Here is an 18,181-nt window from a genome sequence, read left to right on the forward strand (position 1 = left end):
ACGAAATCGACAACATCCATTAGGTAAGTTATTGATTAACCGGAAAAGAAGAATAAAAGGCTTGTGAAAACGAACTACGGCAGAATATTTTGCATTGTATGAAAAAAGTTTGTAAAAAAAAGAGGAAAAAAAAACAAATTACACAATTAAACCGATTTGTTTTTATACATTCATCTTTATTAAATAGCTACATTTTATTCATCAGGTAATCTATCTTAATTCGATTCATTTGAACGCTTCTAAGACACAAATTGTTGAGCTGCATTGTAAATGCAAGGCATTATTTCATTTTGTTGTGAATAAATGAATAGTTAATGAATATTGTGAGTTATTGATATGTGTTCTTTTTTGTTGTTCGTTTGTTTGTTGTTTTCTGAAAAGTGTATTTAGCAAAATATCAAAGGCAAAGATCTATATCAAACGGTGAAATATTTATGAGAATGATTATGGATTTAAGGCAAATTGTTCATCATAGCTCATCATTTTTCGAGAAAATAATGTGTAGTCGATGATTTCGTGATGATGATGATAATGATTCGATATGTGGAGTAAAAAGGCGGCCGAAAAAAAAATCTGAATCTAAATTTTCACATGTTATTAAAATTACGTTTCAGTTTCATTTGGTTTCTTTACACAGAAAAAAATCATCGTATAAGCTATTTATAGTAACTGGAACTCTAACGCACAAAAATTTCCATGTTCATTCTAATTATTGGTCCAAATTAGGTGCTCTTAACTTGAAGCGAGAGAGGAAAATAATCTGCGCGCACTTTGTTTAATTTTGAAGAAAGAAAAAAATGAAACGCGTAGCACCGAACGTAGGAATTAATGCAAGACATAAAATTTTACGCGCAAACGCTTCGCTTGCAAACATACACTCTGAATCATGTGTGTGCACTATGGAGTGTGCAATGTGTACTCCTTTCAAGTGTGTGCCAAATGGTAAGCATTTTATCTTTGCCAATGCCTTATGTCCTTAATAGCCGTATGTTGCTCTCAAATATAGCTAAAGTGGGAGTTTTCACCTCTTCAACATTACGTTTATTATTATATTAAATCGTGATTATTATTTCTATTACTATCAATTTATGCACTAGCGTTTGCTACAATCTACAATTTGCTGCCACTTGAACTAATACAAAATAAATTATGAAACCTATTTAGAGAATTAGAAACTTTTTTTTAAGCATTTTACTGAAACGTTTCTGTTGCAGCCACACAATGCGCGGCGCACTCATCATCATCGTAGTCGTCGTCGTCGTCGTCGTCGTTGTCTTCAATGGTATGGTGTGTATAAAATAAATGTTAATTTGCTTATTTTTTCGCATTTGAATAATCTTACGGTTTTCCGCTTTTGATTCATCTAATTGCAAATCCAAATGCTGTTGCATCTATCCACTAATAAAGCAACAAATTGAGAATGAAATGTGAAAGTGAACTGAATTTGATTTGTTGTTCGTAAACATTAAACATCAATTTTCCTACACAATTTTCTTGTGATCCTTTTACTTAATAAAAAATAGTTTATCATGGAAACTGAGAACATTGAGCCAAAATCTTACATATTTATTTGTATTAATAATCCTGCCTATAAAAACTAGGTTTTGGTATGATTAATTGCTTCGAATTCTCTTTTTCTCAAATTTTCGTTGAAGTGAACGTGCGCATTGGTCGCGGTAAAATATCAAGTCAAATGATATTTCTCCACATCTTACACTGCCGATAAAACAATTTACTAATTCATTTTTTTTCCACTGGAATCAATGAGGGATGATGTGTCGTGTTCGTCAAAAAGAAAAACAGAAATTGTATACGTTTTGCCATTTCTTTTATTAACCTTTCGATTCTGCAATTGCTTTCAATCGATTCATGACCAATATTTTGCATTTGGATTGGTGTAATTCTGTTGCATTTGACTGTACTCATTGGGTGGACCGTAGACCTGATGATGTCCGTACATTTGATTCCAATTCGTTTCGGACATGTGCTCGCTGTAGGATTTGATTGCAGTTGGTAATGTGGACGATGGCTGTGCTGATAGCGATACGGCTGTTTGCTGTGGCGGCGCTGGTGGTGGCGGTGTGGTTGTCATTTTCGCTATTTGATCAGTTGAATATTTGTAATCTTCGTTGGCCAGCTTTGTGCCGTAATCAAGTGACGGCTGAAAATGTACCGAACCCGAATAATTTTGTGGCATTAAACCGGCATTGTGATGAAAGCCGGCCGCATAGCCACTGTGCTGTGATTGCTGTACCAAGTGATCATAATGAGTTGGTATTTGATGCACATCCGTTTGATTTGGATTATTTAAATTCCCTGAATACTGTGGCATTGACAGCGCTGACATTGGTGGTCCCATATTTGGCATATTATTCGAACCCGTGTGCTTGCGCAATCGTGCACGACGATTACTGAACCAAACCTGTGAGTTTCAATTTGAAGTTGAATTGATTTTTTTTTTCGGTAACATTTAGGTCAAGGGAACGTTTAATATTGGGCTACTGAATGACATCGCGAACAGTTAATAGAAGAACCAGATCCCCTATTGTATTTTTCGAGATCTGGGCCTATACCGATGCATATACCATTCACTATTTCCTATTTATCGGTATAGGTTCCATTGCAACTTGTGTCAAAGCCCAAGAAATGGAAATATTGAAAGAATATTGTACCTGGATTCTGGCTTCAGTAAGTTGTGTCGATTGGGCCAATTCCTCGCGTGTGTACACATCGGGATAGTGCGTTCGGCTAAAACTGAAAATGTTTTCGAAACAAAAACTCAAATAAATTTCAAATCAAATCAACTTTGTATCGAATCAGTCTTCACGCCAAAATTCCATTCTGAAAGAATCAAACTGGATAATTGAGCACTTACCTTCTCTCTAACGCATCGAGCTGTTCACCAGTGAATGTGGTACGTGATCGTCTCTGCTTCCGTTTCAATGGAATGCCTGGCTCCGATTCGGTGTCGCTGGAGTCTGAAGTGCGGCCTATTAACATCCATATCAAAATTAGAAGCGAAAAAAGTCCAACATTAAACTGTAAATTCAATTCAAACAAACCGACCAAAAGTTGCCAAGTAAAACAAACAAACAAGCAAACAAATGGACATTTCTCGCTTTTTTAGCATTAGAAAAAAGAGTCTTCCGTGGATTTGATGGCAGTTGGTTTTTATTCGCTTTTATTGTGCACATTTTTTGTGCGATACTTTCGTGGGCAGGTTTTTTTCTCTTCACTTTCTCTCATTGCTCTGACATGGAATTCAACGCGGCAAAATTGATACAGTTTTCATTATACGGATAGAGGGGTTTTTTAATATCAAACACATGATGCTGCTACGTATCATTGACGCACATTCAACAAATGCAAATATTCAATTCGAGCAGCGCATTCGCAGGCACATTCACAATAATGGTCGTGTACCACTCTCTCGGTGTATGTATCGGCTCGAAGTTAAATTATTGCATTATGAGCGTTGCATTTATTTTTATGATTGCATGTACACAGCAGATTTTAAAACAATTTTCATTTTTATTGCTATTGCTATTGCCATTATAACGTTTATTGTTATTAGTATGTTAGTGTGTTGTGTTTTATTTTAGCCGCGCAAACAGCAAAAAGTACTTGAATTTTGCTAAAATAGATGTTCGATCTCCTCTGTACACACACATACACACACACTTTCGCTGCTCTCTGGTGCGCGACTGTTGCGAAGCATGTTCGATTGTTCAACGATTTGGTGAGCGCTGTTTTTTTTATTATTTTTTGTTATTTGCTTTATTTTTTGACGAAATGTTTGAAAGTGTAAAAACGTTTCTGGCGAAATGACAGTGAATCTCTGTCAATGGAAAAAATAATGTCTGATCATTTTAATTTGCATGAATCAAAGTTACTCATTTTTCATCTTCTGTGATTCATACACAAGAGCATTCGCACGCATTGATTGATGCTTGAGCGTAATGAGACATCCAAGAGTGATTCCGGCAGAATTCATACATTCGCAGTTATTTTTGTTTTTCTTATTACACAGAAACGACGTCACTTTATGATTTTGTTTACCATAGAAAGAAAGAAAGACCGCGACGTCTTCTCATTTCATTGACATCATAAACGTAGTAATCCGACCTTTTTAATTTGATTAGCGAAAAATGAATGAATCATTGCAGTCCCTTTGATACCGACGGCGTTTTTAGAATGATTGAAAACCATTGACGGTGGGTGTCACATGCAGACCAAATCATCGGGACGTTTAATTAATTATCACTTGGCGTCTAGATATCGGAAAAGAAATCGTGATTGCAGACGTCTATGATACGGACCTAATTAATTTTCACTTCAACACATCGATACGGTCACACGTTCATCGAGCTCCTATTTCAATATGCTGCTCATATGGTTCTTTGGTTTGGAGTGAAAAATTCTTTTCATGAGAATCTTCCATTTTCATTTGGCGCATTTTGATCTTTTGATGACAATCCAAGAATTCCTCCACTCTCTCCTTTTTCGATATTTAATCAATTTTCATCAAAGGGTTTTCTCGATTCCAACCGGATTGATTTTTCAATTTATTTGCAATGTTGAAAAATGTTCCACATTAGCCACAAATTGATTGAAAGTAGATTTTGAACGATGGTTGGGTGAATTGGTAGAAAATGATGTAGCATTTCAAAAAACCAGTACAGTTGAAATGAAAGTGGAGCTTTAAAATGGAATTACAATCAAAATCGAATAGAAATCAAGCGATGAACTGACTTCGATGATGAAGAGAACGAATGCATTCAACAAAAGCCGATGACAAGAATGAGGCAGAAAAATGGAATGGAGAATTATTTAAAAGGATGAAATAACATGCGTAAAAATTACACTTTAAATGTGAATAACAATATTAGCGTTAAGAAGCGATTCAAAGTGAAGGAACCACGATGAAACTGTACAGCAGCAGCAGCAGCAGCAACCGAGTTCGACCGAGTTTCACACCGAGAAAAAAGCACACCTCAGTCCGTTCAGTCAGCAAGCAGGCAAATGAAACGTTGCGCGTCTGAATTGGCCGCGCACAAGCATATCAACGGCCGCGCACAAGCATATCATCATTTTATCACTCGGCCGAAGCATTCAGTCACGTAGCATTCGGTTTGTTGCGTCACACACACAATATTCGTAATGATTTGGTTTCATTGTTTCAATTTTCGTCTTCTTGTTGTGCGCGTTCTTCCTTGATTTCAATCTTTTGTTCATTTACGCGTGCACGTAAAATTCTGACTTTTTTTCTTTCATCTAAGAGTTTATTATTATGAGTAAGTGGCGGGACTTCACATAATACCGCAACTAATCCCTTCTGTTACCAGCATTTGTGCCAGCAGAGCACACGTTGAATCGCGCCACAAAACAAAATCGAAGGATTTCAATCGATTCTTGCAGACATGCTGACGATAGCCTGAGAAAATATTTTTTCGTTCAAGCACAAGCACAAACGCGAATGCGAAATACAATGAGCAACCAAGTAAATGATTCTTTTTGACAGGACAGCGTTGCCGCTTTGTTCGCTGGCTGGATAAGTTCAATCACAGTTTCTCCGTGTAGGCTAGTCAAAGTGCCGAAACAGCATAGAACATAACAAAATCATAATAATATATGCACAGAGTTCGAGTGTGCCTTCTGACAGCAGGTCACTACTCTATCGCATCAATGTCAAATTCGGAATTATTGGCAAATAAGTTTCAATTCTTACACTTATTCATGTCTGCGAAATCCGATGAAATCGATCGGATCGGCGATTTCCAATCGAAGACGGCAATAACCATTTAGTATTCTCTCGATTTTCATAAACTTCTTTGCTTAGGCTCGGCTGGGCAGAGCAAAAGTTCAGAAGACTTTTTTTTATTAGAGCTCACAAAATGCGCTCTATTTTTATCACAAACCCGGAAGTATAAGTAGTAGCCGTGTATATTATTTTCGGTCGCCTGTTTCGAGGCGGAAATTCAATTTGTTGTTCATTAAAATCGATTTGCTGAAGTGATAAGGGTGAAAATGAAATGTTTTTTTTCGAAACTTTCTTTTTTTTCTCTCTTTCTCTTCGTTTACTCATCGTCTGTCGTTCGTTGTATTGATCATGTTTCATTGGCTGTCATTCGTCTGATTGACAGAATAAGTCGAAATATTTCGCTTTTTGAATCGGTAACATCAAGCGTTTCACAAGCGATAAAAAATAACCTAGCGTAAAATCCATCAAATTACCATTTCATTTCAACATTCCCTCTTTGTTCTGCTACGCTGCCGAAACAGTTTGCTGCCTTGGCAAAACGATCGAATGTGTCAATGATGTCGCCTCGAAAAATGCTAACATTAATGAAATGACATTCAAATTTTTTCTTCGGCTGTAACTTTTTATCGAAGTTGGTCTTGGTGTAACTGGCATTTCGTACATATTTTTTACCAGTCGCACTATGTTTGCGAAGTACACACAAAGCATTAGAAGAAAAAAAAAGAGAGAGAGAGAGAGAGAGAGAGAGAGAAAAACTGACCCGAGAGAAACAAAAATTATTTCGGCATACAAAAATGCATATATTGTGAAGCACTTATTTTATATGTCTGACATTGGATGCTGAATTTCGTTTAATGTTTCAAACTATTAAAACGATTTTGAAACGTAGTTTTTTTTTTCATTCTTTCGTTTGGGTCCATTGAAAACGACGAATGCCATTAAAAATAGGCATTTAGTCTTCCAATAGAAAATTGGCTTTTGTCGGCAAACATTTTTGTCGACCGAATGGTTTCGAATCGGTTCAAAAGCGGTAATAAAACCAAAAATGTTTTGTTTTCAGAAATAATTCGATGAAGAAAAAAATGAGTTCTAGATTTTCTTCTAGGAATTCTCTCTTGGAATGAACTGGCAGCTTAACCAAAAATGCTTTGATTCAATCAATTGCATTGTCCTTATTCAAGCACAATATCCTTTATTGAGTGTGTTTGATTAGGATTTCATCATTTCCCGAGAGGTGACAGCAATGCCCGCGCGCAATACCCCAAACAACAGCAACCGAAAAACGAGTGACTGAACGGAACTTTTATTGCTTAATTGTCTCAATCATTATGATTTATTACGCAGAATTTCATTACTTCAACGGAACGCATTTCGTTTATTTTTTTTCCATGTTTTATACGATTGTATATCAGTGTTGCTGTGTTATTGTTGTTCTTTTCCTATTAAACGGTTTTACATGTAAAACGCTGCAGCGCAAACTTGATGTTTGGCCGCAATGATTCTGTGTATGCAGCGAATCATGTTCTCGCACTCGAAAGGCAAGAGTGTGAAAAAGAGGCTCATAAAACGACATGCACACAACAATAACAAAACAGCAACAACAAAAGTGACCAAAAAATGATTGTTACTTTTTTTTCAGGTTGATTTGTTTGTTTGTATGTGTGTGCCGGCGTTACCGAAATAAGAACAAAAAGGTTTCAAATTTTCGTATTTGTTGTCTGTTTCAAGCGATTCTCCAGTATGATGAATGACACGAAAATAAAAATAAAATAAAAAAATAATAATAAAAAACAGCATCTCATCGCTTTTCGGCTCAGAAATAGCAATCGTTTTCTATTGTCACGATCAGTGATTGCGGCCAATTTTATTTCATTTTCTCTCTCTCTCTCTCTCTCCCTCTCTACCCTCGATTGGTTGGGTATTATGAAATTTTTGAATGGCACATTGTACACACAAGTACTTTAAATTGATCAAAAACAATGTATTATTCGAGGGAATAATATCATGGAATTCAATCGAAATTTCAATCGATTTGTTTATAATAATCGTTCCTTCAAGAATATTCCCCAAACACTTTGCACGCAGCATTTGACAGCGATGGGATAAACGTAGACAATGAGCGAAAATTGTCAGCCAAACGCTCGATTGATCGATTCGAAATGAAAAAAAAGCATCAACGGAATATTTACGAACTGAATGAATTCCCTTTTGGACTATGAATCAAGCCAAGAGTTCCATTACAAAAATCAAAAGAAGAAAAAATATGACTTGCAAGTTGTCTATGACGAGCGTAAACCAACACTTCGTTTGCATTTTCAATGTGTGGTCTTTTTGTGTGTGTTTTTCTGATGTCACCAATCGTCAAAATTGATGGTTGGGCGACTGTCGGCGCGTTTTCTTTGTAATTAACCAAATCTCGTAGAAATATTAACATGAATTTGAAAGTGAAAATGGCCACAGATTTCATTGCAATCGTAATGTGAATGTGTGAACAGAGCATAAATAGAATCTTCGGTGATAATGCGCTGGCAGCTGAAATTTAGCTCGACCGTATCAAGCATGTTTACCAATTTATAACATGTCACTCGGTTACAACCGCCTACAATCACACCCTTATTCACGATGATTTACGATTTCATATCTGAAATATTCAAAAACTGCTCGAGATAAATGTGCCCTTATTTCTTAAGCGGCCGACATCGATGCACCGCATAATAATCGACCACACTTTTCTTTCTTTTTTTCGCAATCCGAGCAAGACACACAAATAAAATAATAAAACGTTTTTCCAGAAATGTAAAGAATTAAGCGAACATTTTTATAAATAAATAAATAATATTTAGGAGAAAAAAAACACACTCACGCACAGAAGGAATGTATTCGCATTGATTCCCTTTCGAAAAAGTAGTTCGATTTATTATGTTTTTATTCTCTCTCTTCTTTCTTGTGTAGTAATATCGAGAACGATAGAAGGAACGAGCGTGTGCTTGGTTTTTTTCGTATGCAGTTTGATGGCGGCAGCTTAAAAGATAAAGTAAACCACAATTTTTCACGCATTTTACGCATATTATATCGAAGCGACAGCTCGAAAATGCCTACACATTGCCGCTTTGATGCTATGCTACCGTTGTTCTCTTTATCGCCCTGCGTTTGGTTCGGTGTTTGGTTCGGATTGGTTCGGTTGTGTGTTGTGACGCATGTTTACGCAACTCAAACGAAGCTTGAACACCCAATTGCAATCGCCATCCATATTCCACATTGATGAAATGCATGAACCTCATCGTCATACACAAATGCCACCAATATTGAAACACATCTATCAAATCATCGAACCGATCACAGACGATTTGGCCCCAATTCGTCTTTTTCTCTCTCTCTCTATCTCTCACTCACCCTCCCCCAGATTCGGTTTTTCAATTTGAATTATTGAGATTTTCAGTAAATAAATGGCTGGGCGTGTATGGTTGCTTCGTGGGCGAACATTTGTATTTCGAATGGTTTTGTTTCTATTCAAGCGATAGCGTGTGCAGAGATTGAATAGTTGGGAGCTGGAGATGCGGTATAAGGAAGGAACATTGCTGTAGGGAATACTACGAGTCCACAAATTTGCCCAAATGAAAACCAATTTTACCATTCATTTCGTCCATATTGTGGTATTCGAGAGACGTTTCGAGAAATTTAATTATGGCCAAACACAAAACAAGGATCGGAAAATCGAAAACAAAAAGCAAATCGTAAGTTTGGTAGTAAAGTCGCAAAACTGACATTTGAACCTGTGCCATGAATATGTCGTCGACAATGGATACGCAGTTCGACCGGCAGCGGTGTGGGAGATATGTGTTTGAAGAAAAGAAAAACTCAATTACGATGCTACTTTTATGCCTTTGTCCATTGTGTGTTAGTGAACTCAAAAGCCTCAATAATACAACAACAAACCATCCGGAGGATTTGTACCGAAAACAACACAAGTTTCGGTAGATTTGAAAGGACAACCGCGCTGAATGAGAGAGAAATAATCGTTGTTGAAGGGCTGACACTGGCACAAACACACCAAATACTAACTATTTGACGACAAAAACGTTTTGTGTACGCCGTTTGCAAGAAAACAACGCAACACACAATATCGAAATCATTTATAACAGAGGAAACGGTCGCACGCAAACAAAACACTGAAAGACTCCGCAAATATGCTCGGCTCACATTGAAGTAGGATACATCAGAAGTGGCAAATGAACGAGATATACCGAGAACAGCAATGAATGTACCAGCCAACAGACGAAGGAACGATGGGAGCAAAAGTCGCGTGGGCAATGCGAAAATTGTGCAATTTTCCCATTTTATGCGAGAGAGCATAATAATTTGTAATCGAACCAATCTTGATATCAAATTCCATATCACCATCATTACACGACCTTCAGCCACATGCGCTGCGTTGCGTATCGCATTATATCTGAGCGTAGTTTGATTTGATTACGCAATTCCGCATACAAATCGGTTTCGCTGCGTGTTGTAAACGAGTGTCAATTGACCAGTACCGATCAAATCAATCGTCATGCCACCGTCGTCGTCGTCATCGTCGTCGCCGTGCCACCGCCACCGCAGCCAAATGCGATGTAACGGTGTCTCCGGCGGTGTCGGTGTATTGCTATGAGTTTGTCATGCTTGTTTTTGTCGTCTGATAAATTCATAAGCCGATTGTCGGTGTATTATTTGTTAACATTATATTATTATTTTTGTCGTCTTGCTCTCAATGCACTCTATTAGCTGGTATTATTATTGATTTTTCTATCTTGTTTTCGACTTGTTCGTCTATTCGATCTCCAATTTTTTTGTTCATTCAATTTATTGTTCACTTTTGTTTTCCTATCACTTTCAAGTCTCTCTCTCTCTCTCTCGCTCATCTCTTTCGATGTTATTCTTACTGTAACAACGATTTTCCTCATCTCGTTTTGTGTGAGCCCCGAAAGTGATTCTCCAATATGTTTTTGGGATGTGTTATTGTTGTTGTTATTGTTGTTGTTCCACGTTTGAAATAAATTCAAGCCAATATTGTGTGCAATGTTTGTTGTTGTTGCACTTTTAATGGTGCCTAATAGAAATAGAGAGAATGGATGGAAAAAAGGCCACATTCAAGCTACTAGCAAAATCGGCTTATTGGAATACCACAATATTTTAGTGTACAATGTTTGAAATGTCAACGCCATATCACCATTTATACATGAAAAGTGCCGAAAAAAATCGGCATCGTTTGAGCTGTTTCATTTTCGAATTTTTTCAGGGGGGGTGAGTTGGTTGTTTCTCATTCTTCCATTTTTCCTTTAGTTTTTTTTTCTTCTGGTGTTCAATTTTTGCCTCCATTGACTTGATCTCCTTTGATGCTCGCTTATGCTGACCAATTTTCGACGCAAAACGTGCTTCATATTTCAAGCCAGCATAAATCCATGCTATTTAAAATATATGGTCGAATGAATGATCTAATGATGACTTTTCATTTTTGAACAGGTTGCACCACCGGCATCACTTTGTGTGTTCCACATCGCCGAAGCGAGCGGAAATCTCATCGGGTCGGTTGCAGTTTTGCTTGGTTTCGGAAATTTGATATTATCACATTAAATACAAACGACCAAGCTGCAAGTTTGTTTTCTTTTCTGGAATGCTCCATCTACGCGATGTTTAGGTTGCCGTTGCATTTTTTCCGCTTCTAGCTCTCTGTCTCCAAATCGAATTGTTCACACTTAACAGACAGAGGCGAAAATCACGCAACAAATAGTCAATACGAGTCCCGAGGCAATTTTCATTCACATCGGTTCATTCGTCAACGTCTATTAATTTTTCCTCTAGATATGGTTAACGGCTGTGTGAATGTGCATATGTCACCATATCATGTCGCGTACGTTTTGAAACGATTGGTTGCGTTCATCGATATGGTGACTTTATAGAGAGCTAGAGAAAAAAAAACATAAGAACAAAGCTGTCGATCGTCACGCTAGTTTCTCACCATTCACTTTTAAATAAATAGATTTTTCTGGAGCATTTTCTTTTGATTTTTTTTTCTCGTTTTGCCACCTGATAAGGCTGATATATGTTTTCATACATATATACATATGTGTGTGTGTGTGTGTGTGTGTGTGTGTGTGTGTGTTAGAAGAATGCGACTTGAAGCATGTTCAAATATGTCATAAAAACTGCCACATATCATAACCTCATAAACACCATCTCAGTGCAATCGCTATTTAATCAATCGATTTTCGTTTGCTCCGCACAAATGTCGCACCCATCGACGATTTCTTGTTTAGGTTTCGGTTTGTGTGTGGCTTTAGGCGCCTCCCGTACTCACAACTAGTCAAACGCTGAGATTTCAACCGTCGATCTATCATTCCATTGAATGAATGCTTTCACACACACACACACACACACACACACACACACACACACATCTATGTGAACATATTTCGGATTCTGACACACATAAACTTGAAATTGGTCGCACAGTATTTTCATTTACGACACACACACACAAATACCCATTCAACAGGAGCGGCATCATCTTATTATAATGGCTGCAAGCGGCAGATTGCTTTCGTCTAAAACGGATATTAATTTTCTAAATTAAAAAGTGTGATTTTCTTCCTACATTCACAGAGAAAGAGAAAAAAATTACTCTAACATCCTCGAATGTGGAAAAATAAAACCATTTGCCATTATAAAACACACACACTAATTTCAGCCTGCGCATATGCAGCTGTAATAAGTTTCCATTTAACTTTTGGTTATGGTCCACTTTCAAATTAACTGTAAATTTTTGGTTGTGCGCGCGACAGAAGCAAGCAAAAGGAAGATGGAATGAGAAACCACGAAAAATCGGACTTTTCGAACTGAAGAAGTACTACCGTTTGTTGTAAATTTTTGTTTTGTTTTTGTTTTTAATTTTGGTTTATTTCCCATTCTTTTGTGGCGCTCTTTGTATATCTGCCGCTCGATTGTGGAACGGCGCACTTCTACGATGACTGGAATGCTGAATTGACCGTTTATTGAAATCAAATGACATTTTCAAACCGCCCCGATTTAACTCTTGACCAATTGTCACTTTTAATTTTCACAATTCAATTCATTTTCACGACATTTATGTCCGAGTTTATGGAAGTACAAGACACATCCGTTAGTTTTAATTATAAAATCAATTATGGATTTAATTTTCAATTAAAAAAATACAACACCCATTAAAATCAATTTCACATTAAAACATTAAAAAAAACAATAGGTAAATGCTGAGAGAACATTTAAAATATAAAGGAATTGGCCATGTATTTGCGTCGTCGTCATGTAGTTTTTACTCATTTTAGGGGAATGTAACCGGTTGTGGGACGGGTTTTGAATTTTGGCAAAAAAATATTATACATATATGACACCCATAGAATGAAAAAAACAACTTTTGAGTTCTTGTTCTATAACTGAGACGGAAAAAAACTCAGAGCAAAAAAGAGACAAATAAAGTTGCGAGCAAAAGTGACACAGCTCAGCATTGAGCGGAAAAGGCATTTTTTGCATTTTTCTCGCTACTGGAAAGAGATAGCGACTAGGTATCTTCGGATAATTTGTAATTCTTTTTGTTTTCTACAATAATGTCTCTTTTTTGCTCTGATTTTTTTTTCGTCTCAGTTATAGATAAAGAGCTCATAAGTTGTTCTCTTGTTCTATGGGTGTCATATAAATTTCTATACAATATTTCTTCGAATCATTTATGCCGTTTGAAAGGTAATGATCATAGCTAACTCATCTCCGGAAAGTTGGCCGTTTTAATAGAAAATAAAAATTTGTTGGTCATTTTTCCGACTATCTTGAAGATGGTGAAATTTTTTAAAATTCATTTTAAAGATTTTTTGTGACTTTTTTGCGAAAAAAACTTCGCAAAATATCACTTCGCCGAAGAACTCTTCGAAGCTTTTTATTAGCTGTTCAAACATTTTGCCTGGAAATAATATAACGATTGCATCTATTCAGCTCGGATTCACGCCAAAAGTATGATTACGGACAGAAAACAACATGACAGTACATCGTTGGTCCCACAACTGATTGCATTCCCCTATTCATGGGTGATGTATTAGAAGCAGTCTTTGTATAGCCATGGACGTTGTCACAGTTCAAATGTAAATGATGCTAAAAATGCAACCAGCCAGTGCAAAGCGATTAACAAGTTTTCAAAGTCAAGTCAAACATTAAACGTTTAAATTGTGGTTGTCCGGCTAGAGTTTATAATATTCTCTTTCATTTTTATTGAAATTAATAAAGTTTGACTCAAATTAAATATCCGCAACTATTCGGGCAATATGGAAATGTTATCTAAACTTCGGCCATTGTTGATAGAATTCCACCGAGAGATGGTAATGTTGTGGTGCTACGGATGACTTCATATTATTTCATTTAATCAAATTGAGCAGCATGAACGTGGGGGGCAAGGCGAGCGGGTCAAGGTTGTTTGTGTTCTATTACAAAATCTAATATTTGTTCCGTTCCGTCTGGTCCAGTCGATGCATAAATCATAAAAGCCAGGGTCCTATTTATATCATCAGTCCTCAATAAAAACCGCATATGACGCAGAGTTTTGTGCCTGCCTCAATACGTAGCAGCAAGCAGCACACTTCATAAAAAATCATCGCCAGTCAGAGTGTGGTTTCTAGATTTTCGCTCACTGTTATGGTAACGTGCAATGATAATGTGTGCCTCATTAGCTCTTATTCCGTCGATAAAATTCTTTAACAGGACATAAACCGCTGAAGAAGTCAATCACACGTCGTAACGAATGCACACGATAACGTGTTCGCTTCTGCATGATGTTTATGTTATGAAGTCACAGAGTGAATTGATGAGGCGTGGTTCTTCTTATAGCTCGATATATTTATATATATTTTTTTCAATTTTGTCTTCAAATCGCTTAAAATATTTTCTATACATTGAAATTTTCTAATCCCATCGCGCGCGCTGAACTTCAAGTGCTTTTATTTTTATATTGATGGATAGAAGGCTATTCAAGAGTTAAATCAGCGATTTTATTGCCGTTTACTCAATGATGTTGCTCGATAAGAAGTACGAGTACCGAGACGTTTATGCTCTCTCACCGGCTTTATGTGTATACTTGTATGTATAATCATAGCAACGTATCATCGTTGGCACACGAACGGTAGCTGTCACTAATAAATTGAATATAGCTACTGTGTGTCGATGTGAACCTGAGCGTGCATAAATCTGATAGATTCGTGTCGTGTGGATGGAATGGGATGGAATACCTCCCATATAAAATGCGGATGGATTTTTGCCGTTTTCTTACTTCATGTCAATACATCTCCAGCGTCTTCTGCTGATGAAATCCATTCAACAGCAAAATATCTTTCATTGAATTATGTACCGACATTTTCTTAGCTACGTATCGAAAATCTCAAATAGCAAATGCATTAAACATTAACAAGAACCTCCTTCATTTTCAGAAAATTGGTATATATGCGGAGCCCGGCCAACCAAAATTCAAATTATTATTAATTGTGTTGGCGCAGTGAACGAGAGAAAGAACATTTGAATGCATAAATTAGATATAGAAATTTGATAATTTACTGAATATCATTCAGGGGGGCCATCGTTGACGAGCCATAGTAAAAAATATAGATAACTCTTCCGTGTTGTGTGGCGTCTGGCATGTTTTTGTTTGAATTCACCATAATGAAAACATATTTAACACTAAATCAGATTACCCCATACTATCTGCGGTTCCGTCTCAAACCATAATTTTATTGGCGAATTGGCATCGACATTGAACCATGGCTTGGGCTTTCTTTCACACCCAAGTGATATGATTTAGGCCATATTATATTATTGTATATGAGAATGATGATGAGAACGTGTGTCACCGAGCAAAATTAACAGTAACATTGAATCCGTTATATATTTCTCTTTTCTTGTCATGCATGTGACAAAATACTTCTGAGAATATCTATTCATATGTATATTTTTACTGAATGTTTGTGTGTTGCATGATTTTTCTATAAACGAATCAAATTCTCAATGCTCAGATCTGTGTTTGAAAATTGAAATAAACATCTTTGTCCACCAACCTCCCTCCCCTCTATCACAATCGCATTCCGTTGCCAAAGGAATGCTGAATATATATATATCATAATTGGATGCTTTATTGATCATATTGAATTGAGCTGCACGAAACCTTTTTGGCAGAGTTCTCAACAGGCTCTAAAGGTGTTTGATAAAGCAATGAAGTCGAGCCTTGTCGGCCCGTCCAGCCTTTGTGTATTCTATTGTGATTGCATTGATAAGATAGTCCAAGGATAATTGAAGAGCATTTTACCGTGATAGCACAGACCGTCTTGTACATTTCCTTTGAACTGTTCTATGTGTTGACACGTGAATGCATTCTTATTAATATTCACCATGCAACTGTAGACCATATTGGCTAGTGAATCGCGGCAAAATGATTGGAAAAAACGAGATCGGAATCATGTATGAATGCGAAAGTGTATGGCATAATTTTGTGCATATATGAGCTTGGCTTTGCAACATATGGATGGGCATTGTTATGTGTATTTGAATGTGAATTGTAATCCTGTTGTTATTTATGGAGAAAAAAAATTATTCAAAGAAGAGTGGGCAAAAAAACACGCATTTGACCACGCTGAAGAAAGGAGAAGAAGTTGAGAGCAGAAAAAACAACATATATCGAGTATAACCTTTAGGTGGTGGTGGGCACAGGCTCAGGCACTGGCACTGACACACACAATAAACGTGAATAAATATGTTCAATATTGGTTAGTGTTTTTTGACGTGATGTATTTAAATTGTCGGTCAAGTTCAAAAGAATCACAATTTTTCTCTTCTCTCTTTCGCTCGTTCTCACTTTGTGTGATGTGATTCCTTTTTTGGTCGCTTTTTCCCATTCGCTTGCTTTTTTTCTCTTCTGAAAAATATTTTTGTGAAGTGAACGTATAGATGATGGTATTTCTTCTTCAGCGTCGTCGTCAATTTTTGTTCTCCTCTTCTGTCGAGAGAGAGAGAGAGAGAGAGAGAGAGAGAGAGAGAGAGGGCAAAGAATTCAAACGTGCCGACGGCTAACTAAAGCACGGATATATTCATCACATCAGTGGAAAAGGTATATATGGAATTAAATATCAAAAATTTGTATGAATTGTACACGTAAATCTACATATTAGAACCCATTAAAAATCAATTGGATTTTTTAATGTTTCATGGTGGTGATGGTGGCAATGTCGGTGGTAAATGTTGATCATTTATGACTTACCTAAAAATAAAATGCCGGGAAATCATTCAAACAAATACCATCAATTGTCAGGTGACTGAAGATGTCTCGTGGTGTGACACACTCCGAATAAAAAAAAACGCTATGCATTGCAATGGGCTGTACATGATATTTTACGTGGAAATAGATAGGTGTTCTTCTTCTAATACCGCCAATTTCAAACATTTTCATAACTCAATCATGGAATGATGTAGAATACAAATTGGGAACATTTCATGGCAACGTTTTGCCCTCATAAAAATGAATATACTTGCAACTTAAATTGAACTGGGTTGAACGTTGAACAGGCGGATGGCATTTATCCGAATAAATCGTCATCATCAACTTTATGATTATCTTTTCTGGAAATAATTTATGAGTTTTTATCGTGCAATCTATTCACGGATGAATGCAGAATGTCGTAAATGAATCGGCTCTTCAAATAAAACGCTTTGAAATTCATTCAGAAACATTTCCCTGAATAGGATTTATTTCAGCCCGTTATCAATGTCGTTTGTGTAAATTGAATCAGGAGAAAAAAAAAACAAATACTACCAACGACCTACGATAGTAAACAGAAAGTAGCAGAGAGAAAATACTATTTGCTTGCAATTTCTCGAGCGATAAAGATCAAAGTCAAGTAATCGCATTGCTTCTATTCATCTATTGAGTCAAATACATCAAACATATAGAGTAAGATTTAAGTTGGCTTTTTGTTTGCCCTCAGTTTTAACTCGGAATTACTCTTCCTTTTGTTTTGTTTTGTTGGCTGGCAAGTTGCAAAAATAAATAATAAAAAAAACACAGGCAAGCCAGCAAGTAGACAATTCTGTGAATGAAAATGACACGGGAAACTATCGAAGGACATCTATAGTACACGAGTGTTGAATATCAAGGATACTGTTTTGTTTGGTATTTGTTTATTTTATTTTTTTCATTCTTTACTTCGATATATATGCCAGATCGGTACGCGTTGATGCTTTTGTTTGTTTTGTGTCAACTACCTATTATATCGACAGTTCAATGGATGGTATTTGTGTAAACATCGCTTTTTTACATCATTCTCTCTCTCACACACTCTCTCTCTCTCTCTCTCTCTCTCTCTCTCTCTCTCTCTCTCTCTC

At 36.7% G+C, this 18,181-nt stretch overlaps 1 protein-coding gene across 2 annotated transcripts in view; it reads right to left on the reverse strand.

The window, feature by feature from the left end:
* Positions 1 to 155: 155 nt before the first annotated feature.
* Positions 156 to 18,181, reverse strand: part of LOC129573733 (protein gooseberry-neuro) — a 29,892-nt gene continuing 11,866 nt past the window's right edge. For both annotated transcript variants that reach the window (XM_055454660.1, XM_055454659.1), the window contains exons 5-7: positions 2,876 to 2,990; positions 2,673 to 2,754; positions 156 to 2,422 (exon numbers count right to left, since the gene is read on the reverse strand). In XM_055454660.1, the coding sequence (XP_055310635.1) occupies positions 1,868 to 2,422; positions 2,673 to 2,754; positions 2,876 to 2,990 (752 nt within the window). In that variant the 3' untranslated portion in view covers positions 156 to 1,867. The remainder of the gene's footprint in view (positions 2,423 to 2,672; positions 2,755 to 2,875; positions 2,991 to 18,181) is intronic.

Source organism: Sitodiplosis mosellana, unplaced genomic scaffold (genome assembly GCF_009176505.1).
Source record: "Sitodiplosis mosellana isolate CC-2019 unplaced genomic scaffold, AAFC_SMos_1.0 Smas_scaffold_6102, whole genome shotgun sequence".
Taxonomy (NCBI): Eukaryota; Metazoa; Arthropoda; class Insecta; order Diptera; family Cecidomyiidae; genus Sitodiplosis; species Sitodiplosis mosellana.